General features: G+C 69.8%; 1 protein-coding gene across 1 annotated transcript; it reads left to right on the top strand.

The window, feature by feature from the left end:
* Positions 1–5,894: 5,894 nt before the first annotated feature.
* Positions 5,895–19,212, top strand: DES (desmin). Its single transcript, XM_073304826.1, has 9 exons — positions 5,895–6,523; positions 10,792–10,852; positions 11,374–11,469; positions 13,324–13,485; positions 14,508–14,633; positions 15,937–16,157; positions 17,105–17,148; positions 17,886–17,968; positions 18,357–19,212. The coding sequence occupies exons 1-9, from the start codon at positions 5,982–5,984 to the stop codon at positions 18,396–18,398; spliced, it is 1,377 nt and encodes a 458-aa protein (XP_073160927.1). The 5' UTR covers positions 5,895–5,981; the 3' UTR covers positions 18,399–19,212.
* The last annotated feature ends 490 nt before the right edge of the window (positions 19,213–19,702 follow it).

Genomic DNA, 19,702 nt, shown 5'->3' with positions numbered 1-19,702 from the left:
CCTCCCGATGCGCAGCCCCCTCTGCCTGCACAGCTCCACCAGGTCGCTCTTCAGGCGTTTAGCGTACATCTCCCTGCTGGCCACTCGCAGGCCGGGCAGCTTCCCACGGTTTCCAGGAAAAGCCCCTCGTGTGCCCGTCCTTCTTGAGGTCACCGACTCTTTGCCAGGGTCGAGCTGCAGACTCCTCCGCCCCTGGGACCGCTCGCTGCAATCCCCTGGGGGACCCTGTTACTGCAAAAGTCTTTCTCTCTGGTCACACATTCCCAGGGGTTAACCGCCCCCCGAAACCGTCTCTCTCTGAATCTTCAGCACGCCTGGTCCCCGTCAATTCCCCTTCGTTTTACTGCTCCCCAGTCACTTACTGCAGGAAGCGCCGTTCACGGGGTGCAGTACATCCCACCGCTGCCACCAGTTGTCACGGAGTGTGGGGGAGTCCAGGCCCTGCACCCCTCTTCCTGGGATCCACTGAGACTCTCAGCCAGCCAGTAAAACAGAAGGTTTATTGGACAACAGGAACACAGTCCAAAACAGAGCTTGTGGGTACAACCAGGACCCCTCAGTCAAGTCCTTCTGGGGGAGCAGGGAGCTTAGACCCCAGCCCTGGGGTTCCCTGTGTTCCTCTCCAGCCCCCAAACTGAAACTAAACCCCCCCAGCAGGTTCCCTGCTGCAGCCTCTGTTCACATTCCTGGGCGGAGGTGTCACCTCCCCCTCCCCCTCCTGGCTCAGGTGACAGGCTCTCAGGTCTCCCATCCCCAGGGCACATTCCCAGGTCAACACTCCCCCCTCCCTGCTGAGTCACATCGTCACAACTCCCTACTTCCTACTCTGTCACAGTCTCCATCGGGGTCTGTCTCTGTGGGACTCGCTGCCCTGAGCTCACGGGGGGGAACAGGGGGGCTGCAGGCCCAGAGGTCCAGCCCCAGGAGGCGGTGAAGCCACTTGGCTTCCCCTGGAGGGAGAGCGAGACCCCTCGGGGGCCTGGCCCACTGACAGGGCCTCCCAGAGCCTATCCCACGCTGGGGCCGTGGCCCCAATCCTGGGTGTCTGAGACACCGGGATCCCTCCTCCCTTCTGTGATTTCACTGACCCCTGGTGCCTTCCACGCAATCCCTGTGGGACATGGGGGGCATGTTGGCTGATCCCCAGGCTGTGCTGGGCCAGGGCTGGCCAGCCCCACTGATGGGGTCAGGCTGGCTGCTCCATTGAATGCTGTTCTCACAAGGTTCCCTTCTCGCTGCAGGTGGACCCCGGAGCGCCGATCAGTATCTGCAGCCCCTGCCTGCCGCGACTGGGGCTCCCTCCGCCCTGCCAGCTGCCTCCCCGCTTCTCCGATTCCTTTCCAGGCTGCCCTCGCCCTTGGACCAGTGACCAGACCCCGGCAGAGCCCTCCAGCGAGCTACGCTGCGAGGGCCGGACCTGGTGCCTCAGCTCTCCCTGGGTCCAATCCGCCTCTGGGTGGCTCCAGCCTAACCAAAGGGGTGAGCCTGGGACTCAGCTCGAGGAAGCTTGGGGCAGGTATGGACGGGACGCTGCCCATCGCTGCGGGGTTTGCCCACCCCAGTTGACGAGGTCTGCAGCCTGCCGGCTCCCTGCTCCTGCCAGGCCACCCCAGGGCCCAGCCCCTGGCACCCACCGCTGCCAGCCATGCCTGCCCAGCAGTGTCCCCGCCCCCGTGACACAGGGCTGCGATGGTCCTTTGCGCTTTGGGGCCTGCTTCCTGGCAGCTGCTTCTTCGCGGGCGCGGAGATGCCAGCCTGCCGGGGTGGGAATTGGCTCCCCTGGCCCGTGGCTGGCAGAGCAGAGGGCTTGGGGTGATGCTGACACCCCACCCTCACCTCCCAGAGATTACAGTGACCCCCGCAGGGCAAGGCCCTTGTGCAGGGCCCTGCTTCCCCCATGGGGGTGACCCTGCTTGCCCCCCAATGCCCTGTGGGGAGAAGGAGCTAGGCCAGGTGGGGAGGCAGGGGGTTGGATCATGGGGCAGAAGTGGGGAGCAGGGGGGTTGGATGGTGGGGCAGGAGTGGGGGAAAGGGGGATTGGATTGGGGGCAGGCAGGGGGGTTGGATGGTGGGGCAGGAGTGGGGGAAAGAGGGATTGGATTGGGGGCAGGCAGGGGGGTTGGATGGTGGGGCAAGCGTGGAGGTAGGGGGTTAGATTGGGGAGAAGGCATGGGGGCAGGGGGGTTGGATTGGGGCAGGCAGGCAGGAGGCAGGCATGGGGGTGGGGGTTGGATTGGGGGCAGGCAGGCAGGGGCAGGCGGTTGGATCATGGGGCAGGGGGCAGGCAGGCTGGGCGTGGGGCGGGCAGGACGGATTCTCTCCCTCAGACCGTCAGACAGTTCGCTGTTTTTCCTCCCCCCCGCCCCCCATCTGGACATACCTTCCCTTTAAAGGCCGGCTCCATCCCTCGGGCAGGGCCAGGCCGTGCTGGGAGCTGCAGCATTACACCATCTGCTCCCCGCCTGGAGGGGCGTCAGCTCGGGAGGGCCTGGCTGCCCAGGGGGCTCCAACTGGCCCCTTGGGCTGCCCCTGCAGGGAGGGTCCGGGGGGAAGGATCCCCGGGGTGGGGGTGGGTGAGATCAGGCTGTTTAGAAGCAGTCACCCCTCCCCCACGGGGAGGCACAATTGAGGCACAGACTCTGCGCCCGAACTCCTGGGTCCTCTTCCTGGGGCTGCCGCTGACTCAGCGTGTGACCTGAAGTTAGTCCCGTGACCGCTCTGTGCCTCAGTGTCCCCTGTAGCTGGCTGGCAGGTTCCCGGATCCTGGCTAGGGCTGAGTCGCCCTGTGCCCACAATGATGCCAAGTGGTCAGGGCCTCTTGTCTCCAGCCGGGGGGGGGGGGTTGCGGAGCATCGCCCTGGGGCAGGGCTTTGCTGTCTGAGCTCCCCTGGAAAGGGGGAATCTGGGCTGGGTGTGGGGTGGGCTCCAGACGCTCCCCGGGGGCAGGATTGGGCCCCCTGCCTCCTTGTCTGTGGAAGCCACCATAGAGCTGCTCGCTCCCCCCTCGAAAGCTGCTGCTCCTCGCTCCCCTCGGGGGCTGGGGGGGAGAGTGAGGGGGCTGGGGAGGGGGAGCGAGGAGCAACATCAGGGCTCCCTGCAGCCAGATCACTTTTCCTCTGCGTAAGGGGGGGCAGAGAGCAGCAGCTCCGGACGTCTCGCCGCTCAGCCCAGGTGGGGATAGTGACCTGGATGCACGAAGCCCTTGGTTGCTCCTCGCTCCCCCCTCACAGCCCCTAGGGGGGCACAGAGGAAGGTTGGGGGCAGCAGTATCTGTGTGTCCCCGCTCGCCCCCCATGTTCTGCCGCCAGGAGGAAGCCGGAAGAAATCTGCTCCCCCGATGGGGCGCTCCCAGGGGGCGGTTGCTGACCCTACGCCGGGCGGAGACCCCTGCACTGCTGCATGGCACCCCCTTGACCCCTGGGCGGCCCCTAAGGCCGGGCCGGGCGGGACCCCTCGGGGGACGGCCGGGATGTGGCCGAAGTGGGGGACGGCCAATGTGCCCGTGGCCCGGGAGCCCTGCTCCAGATGGGGGGGGGGGCGTGTCTGGCACCGAGCCAGGGGCCGTGGGCAGAGCTCCCGCAGCCGGGCACCGAGCCCTGGTATGCTGCCACCCGGGCCGGCCTGAGCCGTTTCCGAGGGCGCCTGGCCTGCCCCAGCCGCGGCATCGTCCGGCCGCAAAGCTCCTGGCTTCAGCCCCCTGTGAGAGCGAACTCTGAGGGTCCGGGTGTGTGTGCGCTGGGGGTTCACCCCGCACCCAGCAAGTCGTGGCAGCGTCCCTGGGGGCCGCAGAACAAGCCCCAGCACTTGGCCCCCGGCGCTCAGGCCCGGGGAGCAGGAGGGGTTAACTGGCCCCCTGCCCATCAGTTTCCTGGGCTATAAATACCGAGCGTGGGGCTGGTCTGAGCCACTCGGCTATTTCGGTCCCGAGCCGTCTGCCCTGGGAATGTGCTGGCTGGGGAGCGGCCCCTGATGTCACCGGCCCCCTCCGGCCCCGGCCCACCCGCACAGGGGCTGCAGGGGGAGGGGGCAGCCCTGGGGACGGCATCAGGGCTCCTGTCACCCCTCCCAGAGTGACTCAGCCCGGTGCGGGGGAGCAGGTGGGTCTCCGCCCCCCCGGTGTGGGGCTGGCCCAGGCCCCTGCCCCAGCTGGGCAGATGGCTGTGTATGGAGAGCCCCACGCGCCCGGGGGCCTCCCGGGGGCCTCCGGGCCTGGGACGGGGAGCCAGGGTCATGGGGCGGGGCGGGGAATGGCTGGGCCACAACGGGCAGAAGAGCCCCGGGCTGGGGCAGCAGGGCCCCTCAGGGGGCAGGGAGACCCAGGCCTCTCGGCCGGGGCTGCAGTTGGTGCCCGTGGCACTGAGCTGCCCTGCCCGTGTCCCGAGGGGCCACCCAGTGAGGGGCGTGATGGAAGCTGAGAGCGAGGCCCCCCATCACACCTCCCCGGCCTGGTCCGGGGGGTCCTGTCCAGCGACTCTCCCCCGTGGGGCTGCATTACCCCCAGCGCCTGCCCAAGGCCCAGGCAACCTGCGGTGCTGGGAGTGTCCCACTCCCCTGGCCCGGCTGGGGCAGGCGATCACCCCGGGGAGCCCCTCGCTCGGTGTACGCAGCACTTTGGGGGCCCTGGCAGCAACCCCCTCCCCCAGCAGCACCGTCCAGTCGCCAGACCCTTGCCTCCTGCAGGTGCCTTGTCCCGGCTCCCCCCGGCAGGGCGGCTGGGGCAGAGGATGAGCCCTGCCGAGGCGGGGCAGTTGGCACCCAGCACGTGCCACATGTTCCAGACAAGAGCACCCATGGGTGGGGAGACCCAGGCAGCCCCCTGGACATGCTGGGCTGCGGGGGGCCGGGGACACTGGGCTTGCCGGGGGCTCTGGGCTGCGGGGGGCCAGAGGACACTGGGCTGCGGGGGGCCGGGGACACTGGGCTGCGGGGGGCCAGGGGACACTGGGCTGTGGGGGGCCGGGGACACTGGGCTGCTGGGGACTCTGGGCTGTGGGGGGCCAGAGGACACTGGGCTGCGGGGGGCCAGGGGACACTGGGCTGCGGGGGGCCGGGGACACTGGGCTGCGGGGGGCCAGGGGACACTGGGCTGTGGGGGGCCGGGGACACTGGGCTGCTGGGGGCTGGGGACACTGGGCTGTGGGGGGCCAGAGGACACTGGGCTGCGGGGGGCCGGGGACACTGGGCTGCTGGGGGCTCTGGGCTGTGGGGAGCCAGGGACAGTGGGCTGCCGGGGGCTCTGGGCTGTCAGGGGCCAGAGGACACTGGGCTGCGGGGGGCCGGGGACACTGGGCTGCTGGGGGCTGGGGACACTGGGCTGTGGGGGGCCAGAGGACACTGGGCTGCGGGGGGCCGGGGACACTGGGCTGCTGGGGGCTCTGGGCTGTGGGGAGCCAGGGACAGTGGGCTGCTGGGGGCTCTGGGCTGTCAGGGGCCAGAGGACACTGGACTGCGGGGGGCTGGGGGCTCTGGGCTGCGGGGGACCGGGGACACTGGGCTGCCGGGGGCTCTGCGCTACGGGGTGCTGCGGACTCTGGTCTACGGGGGGCCAGAGGACACTGGGCTGCCGGGGGCTGGGGGCTCTGGGTTGCAGGGGGCTGGGGCTCTGGGCTGCGGGGGGCCGGGGACACTGGGCTGCTGGGGGCTCTGGGTTGCGGGGGGCTGGGGGCTCTGGGCTGCAGGGGGCCAGAGGACACTGGGCTGCGGGGGGCCGGGGACCCCAAGCCGTGAGGGGCCAGTGGGGCCCAGCCGTAGTCCCAGTGCTGTCCGGCCAGTCCTTGCCCCTGCCCGCTGGCCCGCCCTGCCCCCCGGAAGCCCCAGCTGTCTGCGCTGTCACTCTGGCCCGGCGGGGCTGGGCCGGCTGATGTCAGAGGGATACAAATAGCCGGAGCCTGGGTCCCTCCCCGACTCCTCTCGCTCGGCTCCCGCTCGCTCTGCAGCCACCCCAGCCTCAGCCTGCGCCCGGGCTCCGTCCAGCTGCCAGCATGAGCCAGTCGTACTCCTCCAGCCAGCAGCGGGTCTCCTCCTACCGCCGCACCTTCGGCGGGGGCTCCCCGGCCTTCTCCCGCGCCTCCCTGGGCAGCAAGGGCCTGGCCAGCTCCGTCTCCTCCCGGGTCTACCAGGTGTCGCGCGGCGCGGCCGTGCCCAGCCTGTCCAGCCTGCGGGTCACCCGCGTGGCCCCTCTGCGCGCCTACCAGGGCGGCGGGGAGCTGCTGGACTTCAGCCTGGCCGACGCCCTGAACCAGGAGTTCCTGCAGACCCGCACCAACGAGAAGGTGGAGCTGCAGGAGCTGAACGACCGCTTCGCCAGCTACATCGAGAAGGTGCGCTACCTGGAGCAGCAGAACGCCCTGCTGGTGGCCGAGCTCAACCGGCTCAAGGGCAAGGAGCCCACGCACGTGGCCCACCTCTTCGAGGAGGAGCTGCGGGCCCTGCGGCTGCAGGTCGACACGCTCACCAGCCAGCGGGCCCGCGCCGACGTGGAGCGCGACAACCTGCTCGACGACCTGCAGAAGCTGAAGCAGAGGTGAGGGCGGGGCGCCGGGCGGGGGGGCGCCGGGCGGGGGGGCCGGGCGGGGCCCTCAGCCCCCCCGTTCCTGAGCCCTGCGCCCCACGCCCCCGTCCCTGCGCCCCACACACCCCGTCCCTAGGCTCCATCCCTGCGCCCCACACAGCTTATCCCTGCGCCCCGTATCCCCATCCCTGCGCCCCACACACGCCCCGTCCCTAGGCTCCATCCCTGCGCCCCACACACACCCCAGCCCTGCATCCCCCACACCCTGTCACCATGCCCCGTCACTGTGCCCCCCCCACACCCCATCCCTGCGCCCCCTCCCTGCACCTCACACCCCGTCCCTGAGCCCCACACCCCGATCACCACCCCTCACATGGCCCAACTTCAGTGGTCCTGCCCCAGCCCCAGCCCCCTCCTCTTTCCGGCTCCGTTCCCAGCCGTTCTGTCCCCTCCACCCAGCGACGGGGCAGGTCTCTCCCTGGGAGTCCCAGGCCCCAGGCACCCCTGGGGGTCGGTGCAGCCTCTGTGGGGAGCCGGGAACACCCCACCAGTAGCGACGCTGGGGCTGGCTGCAGTAGGGCAGCTCCTGCCTCGGCGGTCTCGGTCGCCCCACCCAGCCAGGGGGCAGGTACCCGGGGGTCAGGCCCTGCAGCAGCCGCGCTGCAGACCTGGCCCCACGGCGCGGGCGGCTCGGCCCAGCCCCACAGTCTGGGCCAGCTCGGCTGGCTCTGGGCAGTGCAGACAGATGGGGCCAGAGCCCCCAGCCCCGTTCGCCAGCCCCCCTTCCCGCAGCCATTGTAACCCACTGCCATAAGCTCTCGGGCTAACCAGGCCAGAGGTCGATGTGCGCCCAGCGCTCAGCACCCGTCCCCAGCACCCAGCACCCGCCCCCAGCGCTCAGCACCCAGGCCCCTCCCCAGCACCCAGCCCCCGCCCCCAGCGCTCAGCACCCAGCCCCCTCCCCAGCACCCAGCCCCCTCCCCAGCACCCAGCCCCCGCCCCCAGCGCTCAGCACCATCCTGTTTCTAATGCCCAGGGCCCTTCCTAGCAGCCTCCCCTCCCACCTGCCTCTGTCTGTCTCCGCTGTCCGACCCACCCCTCCCGCTCCCTAGCGGGGGACGCAGGGGACAAGGGGGCACATCCTGTTGTGGGATCCCCCTGCACCCAGGAGCCCCGCGGCCCCTTGCTCCATGGGGCCGTGGCGTGGCTTGGCCCCACTGGCCCTCGCTCTCCAAGCTCACCGCTTTCCCAGGGTGCCGGGGCCTGGCTGTGCGGGGGGGTCACCCTCTGAAATCTTGTCCCGGGAAGCCAGGGGCCCCAGGGGTTACAGGAAAAGGGGGGGTACCTGGGAGCCCCCTACCCAGACCCAGAGCTCCGTGGCACTCAGCTGCCCTCAGCCCAGGGCTGCAGTGCCGTGGGGAGGGAGGAGCCGGTGCCCACGGTGGAGATTGTGGCGGTGCCCGGCGCTGCCCACCCGAAAGCGCAGGAACCCGAGCAGTGCAGCGTGATCCCTGGGGCAGCCCGTGGGCCCCCCGGGCCCCTGTTTGCTCTCTGGTCCTCCGCACCCTGGGCGTTTTGGGCCCCCCCATCCCCGTAGCGGTCCCGTTATGCGGTGCAGGAGTGCAGCGCCGTGGGGTCGGCCCCAGCCATCGGGGGGCTCCCTAGCTGGCACAGGGCTGCCCCATTGCAGCCTCTCGCCCTGGGGCCATGCCAAGAGGGGGGCTGGCTCGTTCCAGCTGCGCAAAGCGCTGCTGTGACTTCCGACAGAGACCCCCCCACCTTCCTGTGCCAAGCCTGGGCCTGAGGGGAGAGCCTGGCCCGGCTGCGCGGCCTGCGGGGACCGCTCTTTTCCCCGGGCCCCACACTGGGCTGCCTTGGGCCCTCCTGGGGGGATGCAGCTCACCAGCTGCCCCGGGGCCAGGCCCGCACAGCCAGACCGCCACGGCCACCATAGCAGGAGCGTTGGCACGGTGCCTGGGCGCTGAGGGCAGCGAGCCCCCTCGGGCGTGGGGCCCAGGCTCCAGGGGAGGGTCCCAGCAGGCACCAGCAGGTTCATGCAGGGCTGGAAACCTGTCTGGTCCTGGGCCAGCCTCCCCGCCCACAGCCACACCGTGGGGGCCTCGGCATACCGAGCTCTGCAGTGCTCCCCCCCCCGCCCGCCCCGGGCTGGGCTGCTGGGGCTCTGCCCCGCCCCACCGAACTCAGGCCCGATGGGTCGGGGTGGGGGGGGGTCGCAGCTGGAATGGTGGGAACCCTGAGCTGGTTCCGGGGCGTGCAAGGGGCAGGATGTCTCTGCTCTCGGGGGGGCCAGTCCCAGCGCCGCCAGAGGCACAGAGGGAGCACGCTGGGGGGCGGGGGAGCTGCAAGCTGGGGGGAGCCCCGCCCTGCATGCTGCGGCGGGGGGGAGCAGGACTTGGCTTTCAGAGGGGCTCCCCACGGTCCCAGTGCTGATCCCACACCCCCACCAGGGGCAGCTGATGCTCTGGGGGCGGCTGGCTCAGGCAGGGGAGCTCCTCGGGCGAGATCAGGGCGGGCCCCGGGCCCCCAGTGCCATGGCTGGTGCTCCGGGCACATTCTGAGCCAGGCCAGTCCAGTGCCCGCTTCCACGCAGCAGCTGGGCTGGCCGGCTGTGGGGTCGGGCGGGCACCGGCTGAGCGCACAGGAGAGGGGCGGGAGCCAGCCCTGGCACTAAGGGGGTGAATCTGGAAAGGGGTAGCAAAGAGGAGATCTTGTAGGACTGGCAAACTAGGCGGCTTCCTGCCCCCTGTGGCACTGTGTAGGGCCCACCCCACAGACAGGGTCTTCAGGGTCAGGCCCATGCCCGGGGGGCACCACAGCAATGTCTGGGCCGGGCGGGGGAACCCCTCCCACGTGGCTGGAAGATCCACGTTCAACCCAGCGACCGGTCCGTGCCACCCCCGCCCGCTCAGCCTTGGTGTGCCAAGACCCCCGGTCTCATCCACCGCTGGGTGTCCTGGGGCTGGCACCATGGGGCTGCAGGGACAGAGGGGGCCGTGATTCCAGAGAGCAGGGCCTGGGGGGGGCCGTGCAGGCAGCCTCCTCCCCGTCCCCTCGCCCCTTGAGGGGCCGGCTGCATCTCCTCCCAAAGGAAGCGGAGCAGAGACCCAAAGCCCTGGTGACTGGCCCCCACAGTAGGCAAGGGCCGGCCCCGAGCCATGAGCCGCGCTGGGGGGGCTGGGCCGGGGGGGCGCTTGTCTCTGGGCACCGCCACGGCTGAACGTCACCAAACTGAACGCAGGCCGGAGCAGCTGGCATGGGCGCCCCACCACGAATCCGCAACCTGCACTAGGAGCCCGAGCCGCAGCATCCCCGGGCAGGACCCACGGCTGCCTGGTCAGCCCCCTTTGCACTGACTGTGTGGGAAATCCTGGCGCCACGTGCACCCTCAGCCCCCGTATCGCTGTCCGGGATCCCTGAGCCCCATGTGCCCCCCATCTCACTGGCCAGGGTCCCCCCACCCCATGTACCCTCCATCCCACCATCCTGAGTTCCTGCACCCCATGTGCCCTCCCTTCTCACCCTATGGGGTCCCTGAGCCCCCATGTGCTCCCCAGTCTGACAAGGTGGGGTCCCTGAGCCCCATGTGCCCCCCTCACTGTCTGGGGTCTCTGTGCCCCCCGATTACTGCCCCATGTGCACTCCCATCTCACAAGCTGGGGTTCCTGCACCCCATGTGCCCTTGTCTCATTCTCTGGGGTCCCTGTGCCCCATGTGCCCCCCCCTCACTGTCTGGAGTTCTCATGCCCCATGTGAGCCCCCCGTCTAACAAGCTGGGGCCCCATGTGCCCCCCTCTCCCCCATATCGGAGCCCTGTGTCCCTGAATCTCATCTCCCTGCCCCTGGCATCACAGCCCCAGCTCTCTGCAGCCTACCCCTGCAGATCCCCCTGGCTCCCCAGCCATGCTGCGCTTGGCCCCAGCCCCTCGGCCGCTCCCCTATAAGGAAGGGGCAGGCGGCGCGGTGCGGGGTGACCTCAGCCTTTGTGCCGGGCTCTGGTTTTGACTATAATAGGGAACAGGAGGCCAGGCCGCTGGCCCCCAGCCAGCCCGCCGGGAATGCGGGACAAGGGGCCTCCAGCGCCTGGGGGCTGAGCCGGCCTGGACCCCGCGCGGGGCACGGAGCCCCCTCCTGTGGCAGCCTGTCTGTCCCTCTTCTTCCCTCTGGCCTTGGGCTGTCCTTCCACCCCCCATGGGCGGCCCCGCCCCGGCTCGCCCTGCCTGCCCCCCAGCCCCCTCTGACGCCCCCGCTTCTGCTCCCAGGCTGCAGGAGGAGATCCAGCTGAAGGAGGAAGCGGAGAATAACCTGGCTGCCTTCCGAGCAGTAAGTGCCATGTCTCCAGCCTCTCCTGCCGGGCCGTGGCACGGGGAGGGGGGCGGGCTGGGGGCCCCCTGGGGCTGTGGGTGCGGACCAGAGAATCAGGCTCCCTGCCCCCTCCCCAGGCCAGAGACCCTCCCTCGCCCCCCAGCCTGGGCACCCACCCTCCTCGCCCTCGGCACCCCAGGGCTCAGCTGCTCCGACTGGCGGTAGGTGGGGCTCCTGCCCCTGCCCGCAACCCCAGCCCCAGCCGGAGGGGCCCCGTGGGCACGCAGCACCCTGGCTGCAGGGTTAGTCTGCGGGGCACAGCTCGCCCTCGCCCCAAACCTGTGACCACGGCAGCCAGGCGCCCCCCATGGCCCCCGGCGGGGCTCCCCCCGGCCCGGCGCGCCCCCCGGCCGGCGCCATCGGTGTCACTCAGCACCTCGGCGGCCCTCCGCGCGGGCAGGGCAGGGCCCCGCTGCCCACGCTCTGGGCCCAGCCCTGCGGCTGCCCGGCTCTGAGCCCGGCTCCCTCTTGGCCGGCAGGACGTGGACGCGGCCACCCTGGCACGCATCGACCTGGAGCGACGCATCGAGGCCCTGCAGGAGGAGATCGCCTTCCTCAAGAAGGTGCACGAGGAGGTAGGTCCGCGGAGAGCCCTGCCCCGGCCCCCGTTCCCGCCCCGGGGCTCTACCCCCGATTACTACCATGGGGCCCCGCCCTGCAATTACTGCCCCTGAGCTCTACCCCCGATTACTACCCCGGGCCCCCCCCCCCGATTACTGCCTTGCCCCCCCCCCCAGTACTGCCCCAGGGTCCTCGCCCCCCGTTCCCGCCCCGGGGCTCTACCCCTGATTACTACCCCGGGCCCCCGATTACTGCCCCGGGGCCCCACCCCCAGTACTGTCCTGGGCCCCCCCGATTACTGCTCCGGGGCCCCGCCCCGGGGCTCTACCCCTTATTACTGCCTCAGGGCCCTGCCCCCTCATTACCGCCCCGGGGCCCCGCCCCCCATTACTGCCCCGGAGCTTACCCCGATTACTACCATGGGGCCCCGCCCCGCAATTACTGCCCCGGGGCCCCGCCCCCCGTTACAGCCCTGGAGCTCTACCCCCAATTACCGCCTCAGGGCCCCGCTCCCCGATTACTGCCCCGGGCCCCGCCCCTCGTTAACACCCCGGGGCTCTGCCCCCCATTACCGCCTCGGGGCCCCAACCCCCCTATTACTGCCCCGGAGCTCTACCCCCGATTACTGCCCTGGGGCCTCGCTCCCCAATTACTGCCCCGGGGCCCCACTCCCCCACTAACTGCCCTGGAGCTCTGCCCCCTGATTACTGCCCCGGGGCCCCACCCCTCTGATTACCACCTCGAGGCCCTCCCCCACCCATTACTGCCCCGGAGCTCTACCCCCCGATTACTGCCCCCGGCCCCACCCACCCAATTAACGCCTTGAGGCCCTCCCCCACCCATTACTGCCCCGGAGCTCTGCCCCCCGATTACTGCCCCGGGGCCCCACCCCTCTGATTACCACCTCGAGGCCCTCCCCCACCCATTACTGCCCCGGAGCTCTACCCCCCGATTACTGCCCCCGGCCCCACCCACCCAATTAACGCCTTGAGGCCCTGCCCCACCCATTACTGCCCCGGAGCTCTGCCCCCCGATTACTGCCCTGGGGCCCCACCCCTCCGATTACCACCTCGAGGCCCTCCCCCACCCATTACTGCCCTGGAGCTCTGCCCCCCGATTACTACCCCGGGGCCCCATGCCCCCCCAATTAGTACCCTGGTGCCCTGCCCCCCTGATTACTACCCCAGGGTCCCGCCCCCCCGATTACTACCCCAGGGCCCCATACCCCCAGGTACCACCCTGGGGCTGCGCCCCCTGTTACTGCCCTGGGGCCCCACCCCCCTGATTACCCGCCTTGAGGCCCTGCCCCACACAAAACTGCTCCAGAGCTCTGCCCCCTGATTACTGCCTCAGGTCCCTGCCCCCCTGATTACTGCCCCGGGCTTCCGCCCCCCAATTACTACCCTGGGGCTCCGCCCCCTAGTTACTGCCCTGAGACCCCACCCCCTGGTTACTGCCCCAATGCCCTGCCCCACCCATTACTGCCCTGGGGCCCCGCCCCCCATTAATGATCCAGAGCTCTGCCCCCTTATTACCGCCCCAGGGCCCTGCCCTCCTGATCACTGCCCTAGAGTCAACCCCCCCAAATTACTGCCCTGGGACCTCACCCCCTCATTATTGTCCTGCCCCCCCCCCCCGGTACTGCTCCAGGGCCACGTTCCCCCCCCAGTTACTGCCCTGTGGCCCTGCCCCCACCCCCCTGGTTTCTGCCCTGAGGCCCTGCCTGGTGGGGATGGTCCCCAAATCAGGGCTGGGTTTAGCCAGTGTTGGGGTGTGAGTGGCTGGGGGCAGGGACTTGGGGCTGAGGTTGGGGACTGGGGCTGGGGCGGGGCAGGTCGGGGGTCGCTGACGCTGCCCCTCGGCCCCAGGAGCTCCGGGACCTGCAGGCCCAGCTGCAGGAGCAGCACGTCCAGGTGGAGCTGGACGTGTCCAAGCCGGACCTGACGGCCGCCCTGCGCGACATCCGCGCCCAGTACGAGACCATCGCCGCCCAGAACATCTCCGAGGCCGAGGAGTGGTACAAGTCCAAGGTCAGGGGGCTGCGCTGGGCCGGGGGGCGACTGGGGGGGCTGCGCTGGGCTGGGGGGCTGTGCTGGGCCTGGGGAGGCTGCGCTGGGCCGGGGGGCGACTGGGGGGGCTGCGCTGGGCTGGGGGGCCGTGCTGGGCCTGGGGAGGCTGCGTTGGGCCGGGGGGTGACTGGGGGGGCTGCACTGGGCTGGGGGGCCGTGCTGGGCCTGGGGACGCTGCGCTGGGCCGGGGGAGGTGACTGGGGGGGCTGCACTGGGCTGGGGGGCCGTGCTGGGCCTGGGGACGCTGCGCTGGGCCGGGGGAGGTGACTGGGGGGGCTGCACTGGGCTGGGGGGCCGTGCTGGGCCTGGGGGGCTGCACTGGGCTGGGGGGTGACTGGGGGGGCTGCACTGGGCTGGGGGGCCGTGCTGGGCCTGGGGAGGCTGCGCTGGGCCGGGGGGTGACTGGGGGGGCTGCACTGGGCTGGGGGGCCGTGCTGGGCCAGGGGAGGCTGTGCTGGGCCAGGGGGTGACTGGGGGGGCTGCTCTAGGCTGGGGGGCCGTGCTGGGCCTGGGGAGGCTGCGCTGGGCCAGGGGGTGACTGGGGGGGCTGCTCTAGGCTGGGGGGCCGTGCTGGGCCTGGGGAGGCTGCGCTGGGCTGGGGGGTGACTGGGGGGGCTGCTCTAGGCTGGGGGGCCGTGCTGGGCCTGGGGAGGCTGCGCTGGGCCGGGGGGTGACTGGGGGGCTGCGCTGGGCCAGGGGCTGGGCTCTGCTGCCAAGGAGCGGGGGCTGGGCTGGGGACCTCTGTTCCCACCACTGCCCCGTGCCCCCGGAGCTGGCTCCTGCCTGCCAGCTGCTCCCAGGCCCCGCAGGGCCCCATGCGGGGCAGGGCGGCTGAGGTCAGGTCACGGTGTGGGGCTCTGGGGCTGAGTTGCTGCCCTCGGGGCCTGTGGTGAGCTCAGAGCAGCGCCAGCCCAGCACCCGTGTGAGCCCCAGCTGTGCCCCGGCTGCCGGCTCAGCTGCCCTCTCTGGGCCCCGACCCGCAGGTGTCCGATCTGACCCAGGCCGCCAACAAGAACAACGACGCCCTGCGCCAGGCCAAGCAGGAGATGATGGAGTATCGGCACCAGATCCAGTCCTACACCTGCGAGATCGACGCCCTCAAGGGCACGGTGAGCAGGGGGCACGGCCGGGGAGGGGGCGGGCAGCGGCTGGGACTCACTGGCTGGCAGAGCTGCCCCGTGAACCCGCTGTCCAGGCAAACGGCCCCCAGAGATGTGAAGTGCAGGGTGTCCGGGCATCCCCGGGCGATGCTTTGGGACTGCTCCCCATGAAGCCAGGCAGGACTCTGGGGAAGTCTCCTCTCGGGGAGCAGCCTGTCTGCAGGACACACAGCTCACCCGGCTCCACCTTCCTGGGTCTGACCTCGGAGCATTCAGCCTCCTCTGCCCCTCCGTGCGCTTCCCACAGCGAGTCCGCTCAGGCGGGGTCCTGGGGAAGCCAGAGGGTCCTGCCCCCCAACTCCGCAGTCAGACGTGACTCTCAGCCAGCCAGTAAAGCAGAAGGTTTAGGAGACGACAGGAACATGGTCTAACACAGAGCTTGTAGATGCAGAGAACAGGACCCCTCAGCTGGGTCCATTTTGGGGGGCCGTGAACCAGACAACCACGTCTGCCCTTCACTCCATGTCTCCAGCCAGCCTCAAACTGAAACTCCCTCCAGCCCCCCCTCCTCTGGGCTTTGTCCCTTTCCTGGGCCAGGTGGTCACCTGATTCCTTTGTTCTCCAACCCCTTTAGTTCTCACCTTGCAGGGGGGAGGGGCCCAGGGCATCAGTGGCCAGGAAACAGGGTGTCGGCCATTCTCTGTGTCCAGACCCCTGCACCCACCTGCCCTCTAGGGCTCTGCAATGATCATACACCGTTATCCCTCCCCCTAGATACCTAAGAACTGCCTAGGGGAAACTGAGGCACCCCCACACTATTCAGAGGAAACATTAAGAACAGTCCCGTTTCGTCACAGTGACGAACCCCACAGTGACTGCCCCAAAGGGATGGCTTTGGCCAGTGCGGTGCGGTGACCCCCCATACACAGCCCCATCCCTATGGGGTTACCCCCTTGTAGGCTGTCTCCTTGCCCCTGGCTCTGCCCCCTGTCACAGACCCACAGGATTGGGGTCACGGCCCAAGTTTGGGGACAGGCTCTGGGAGGCCCCATCAGTGGTCCAGGCCCTCAAGGGGTCTCGCTCTCCCTCCAGGGGAAGCCAAGTGGCTTCACCGCCTCCTGGGGCTGGACCTCTGGGCCTGCAGCCCCCTGTGTCTCACCCTGCCTGAGTGCAAGTGGTCCCTTCCCCCTGCCCAGGTGACCCTGCAGCACAGAGGGGAAACTGAGGCACACACAGGCTTCATACAATGATGACGTAAAATTCCCACTGTCCCTGCTGGCGGTGCCGGCTCTGACATGGGCTGTCCCTGCAGAACGACTCCCTGATGCGGCAGATGCGGGAGCTGGAGGAGCGCTTTGCCGGGGAGGCGAGCGGCTACCAGGACACCATCGCGCGGCTGGAGGAGGAGATCCGGCACCTGAAGGATGAGATGGCGCGGCACCTGCGCGAGTACCAGGACCTGCTCAACGTCAAGATGGCGCTGGACGTGGAGATCGCCACCTACCGCAAACTGCTGGAGGGCGAGGAGAGCCGGTGAGCGGGCGTCTGCCCAGCCCGGCCCCGGCCCTGGCCCCGGCCCCTGCTGCCCCTGGGTGTTGGCTTCTGGGGGAGTGTCACGGACTCCCCGGGCGATGCTCTGGAACGGCTCCCTATGAAGCCAGGCAGGGCTCTGGGGGAGTCTCCTCTCGGGGAGCAGCCTGTCTGCAGGACACACAGCTCACCCGGCTCCACCTTCCTGGGTCTGACCTCGGAGCATTCAGCCTCCTCTGCCCCTCCGTGCACTTCCCACAGCGAGTCTGCCCAGGCGGGGTCCTGGGGGGGCCAGAGGGTCCTGCCCCCCAACTCCACAGTCAGACGTGACTCTCAGCCAGCCAGTGAAACAGAAGGTTTATTAGATGACAGGAACATGGTCTAACACAGAGCTTGTAGCTGCAGAGAACAGGACCCCTCAGCTGGGTCCATTTTGGGGGCAGTGAGCCAGACAACCCCGTCTGCCCTTCACTCCATGTCCCAGCCAGCCCCAACCTGAAACTCCCCCCAGCCCCCCCCCCCTGGGCTTTGTCCCTTTCCCAGGCCAGGAGGTCACTGGATTCCTTTGTTCTCCAACCCTTTAGCTCTCACCTTGCAGGGGGGGAAGGGCCCAGGCCATCAGTGGCCAGGAAACAGGGTGTCGGCCATTCTCTGTGTCCAGACCCCTGCACCCACCTGCCCTCTAGGGCTCTGCAAAGATCAAACACCCTTACCCCACCCCCTAGAGGCTTAAGAACTGCCATGGGGAAACTGAGGCACCCCCGCACTATTCAGAGGAAACATTAAGAACAGTCCCACTTCGTCACAGGGAGCAAGGACCTATAGCCCAGGGTGGGGAGCCCCAGGGCAGGGTGCTCCTGGCCAGCCCACCCCGGTGTCTCTGGGGCCCAGGGGACCTCTCTCAGCTGTGGCCGTGGCACTAACCCCTTTTCCTTCTCCATGTGCTGCAGGATCACTCTCCCCATCCAGACCTTCTCGGCGCTCAACTTCCGGGGTGAGTGCGGGGCAGGGCCCAAGCAGGGTTGCATGTGGGGGCTCCCTGATCCCACTGCGGTGGGGCATGCCTGGCATAAGCCATGGGGGCAGGGGGACGGGCCCCATAGCTGCTGTCTGTGCTCCCTGCCAGCCCCCGCCTGCCCCCAGCCCATCGCCTTGTGCCCCTGCCCTCTCAACTGCCATGGCCAGCCCCTCACCCCGTATCCCCCATGGCCCAGGCCCTGCACCCCACCCCCTCAACCTGCACCCCCCGTGGCCAGCCCCTCACCTCGCCCCCCCCCATGGCCCAGCCCCACCCCAGCCCCTCGCCCCATACCCCCCATGGCCCAGGGCCTGCCCCCCACCCCCTCAACCCGCACCCCTCATGGCCCAGCCCCCCACCCCATCCCCACCATGGCCAGCCCCTTACCCCGTACCTCATGGCCCAGCCACCCATGGTCCAGCCCCCATCCTCCCCATGGCCCAGCCCCACCCCAGCCCCTCGCCCCATACCCCCCATGGCCCAGGGCCTGCCCCCCACCCCCTCAACCCGCACCCCTCATGGCCCAGCCCCCCACCCCATCCCCACCATGGCCAGCCCCTTGCCCCGTACCTCATGGTCCAGCCCCCGCCCCCATCCTCCCCATGGCCCAGGCCCCAGCCCCATACCCTGTACCCCCTGGGGCCCAGCCCTGCCCCCACCCTGGCCACTCACGCCCCTGCCCTGCCCCAGGCTGATTCTCCTCCCACCTGCAGAGACCAGCCCAGAGCAGCGAGGCTCAGAGGTTCACACCAAGAAGACCGTGATGATCAAGACCATTGAGACCCGTGACGGGGAGGTGAGCAAGGAGCAGGTGGCTGGGTAGGGCTCTAGCCATGGCAGTGGGGTGGGCCAGCAGCCCCTGCTTCCCAGGGTCCCCCCAGGAGGGAGGGCTCCCTGGGCTCCGGGTGGGGTGCTCGGATCTGTCCTGGCCCAAGCCGGGTGGCTCCCGGCTGTGCCTAACGCAGACTCCTCGGCTGGGATCCAGGCTCCCGGCCACCCATCTGCCCGGGCCCGGCTGGTGCAGAGCAGTCGCCTCGAGACTGTCCCCGGTCTCTGTGCAGGCTGGAGATCTCGGGCGACCCGGCCTGAAGGGAGGGTGGTGTTTGCCCCTTGCGCCAGCCGCCGGGGCAGCCCGGATGCCAGGCCCTGGGGCCCCCGTCTCACCAGGGCTCTCCCCCGAGCAGGTGGTGAGCGAGGCCACGGAGCAGAAGCACGAGGTGCTGTAGACGGCGCCGGCCGAGCGGCTGCAGAGAGACGATTGGCACCTTCCGTCCCCGCCGACGCCCCCGCCCTGCCCCCCTCCTGCCCCAGCCCTTCCTCCATTGTCCCCTGGGCAGAACTTCCCATGCCTGTCTCCCCCCACGCCCCCCCATCTCTCTCCTGCTTCTGAAGTGCTGTGTTGGGAGCTTGCCCGGGGGCCCCGGAGTCAGGAGTGGGGCTGGGCGTGGGGAGCAGGGGACACAGGGCCCTGGCTCACGGGGTGGGGGAAGGGGGGGCCATTGCAGGCTTCCAGCAGCAGATTCTGCATCCCACCCCCATGCCCCCTGTACTCATGCGCACCTCCCCCGCACCCCCAGGGCCTGGCAGGGGCCCGCCTCCGCCTGGGCCCAGGGCCCCGGAGCTGGCGTTTCTCCTGGGCAGACCCTGCTCAGCCTGGGAGGGGAGACGGAGACCGGCCAGCCCCCGTCGTCCCCCAGCCTGGACCAAAGCCATGGAGCTCCCGGTAGTGCCCATCGCCTGGGGAACTGGGGCTGCTGCAGGCTCCGTGGGATGGCGAGGATCGGGGGGACCAGCCCCCCGGGAGTTTGTGCCAGGGACAGGCTGGGTGAGTCTGCAGGAGGCTCCCCACGGGCAGGGAGCAGTGGGACCCGCGGGAGCCTAGAGAGGATCCGTGTAAGTGAAGGAAGCAGGAGAGGGAGAGAGAGGGAGAGAGAAATGGACAGAGGCCAACAGGCTGGGGGCACTGCCCCCCCACCCGGCCCCCGCCCCGCAGCGTGTACGCGACTCCCCCAGGCTGCTGAAATAAACAACGGAGCACGACCCCGCCTCTGAGTCCTGCTTGCTGAGCCGGGGTCGCCCGCCTGCCGGCCCCTCGGCGGGTCTCCCGGCGCACCCCCTCTCCTGGGGCAATCCTGCGACTCGCCCCTCTCTAGCCAGGCCCCAGCGACCAGGGCAGGGGAGCCAGCAGGGTGGCACCCAAGGGCCCAGCCCTCGCAGAGGTGGATGGGAGCACCGGACTGGCCTGCACTTGGCTCTCTGCATCTGAGCTGAGCTTCTCCCTGCACGCCCCGGGGGGGGCTGTCTTGTCCCGTCTCTGAGCTCAGCCGGGCCCGCCAGGCTCTCACAACCCCCCTCCCATTTCTAGGGTCCCTTGGGGGTTTGCCTCCTTTGCTCCCAGACATGGCTGTGTGGAAGGCCCCTGCGTGGAGCCAGCCCTTATTCTCTTCCCCCCTTGGAAGCTGGGTGCGGAGAGGCGGGCTGATCGGGGCCATTGTCCTGCCTTCCCTGGTTCCGTAAGGCCCCTTCCCCA

The sequence above is a fragment of the Lepidochelys kempii genome, chromosome 11 (assembly GCF_965140285.1).
Source record: "Lepidochelys kempii isolate rLepKem1 chromosome 11, rLepKem1.hap1, whole genome shotgun sequence".
Classification (NCBI taxonomy): domain Eukaryota; kingdom Metazoa; phylum Chordata; order Testudines; family Cheloniidae; genus Lepidochelys; species Lepidochelys kempii.
This window is presented reverse-complemented; position numbering and strand designations above follow the sequence as displayed.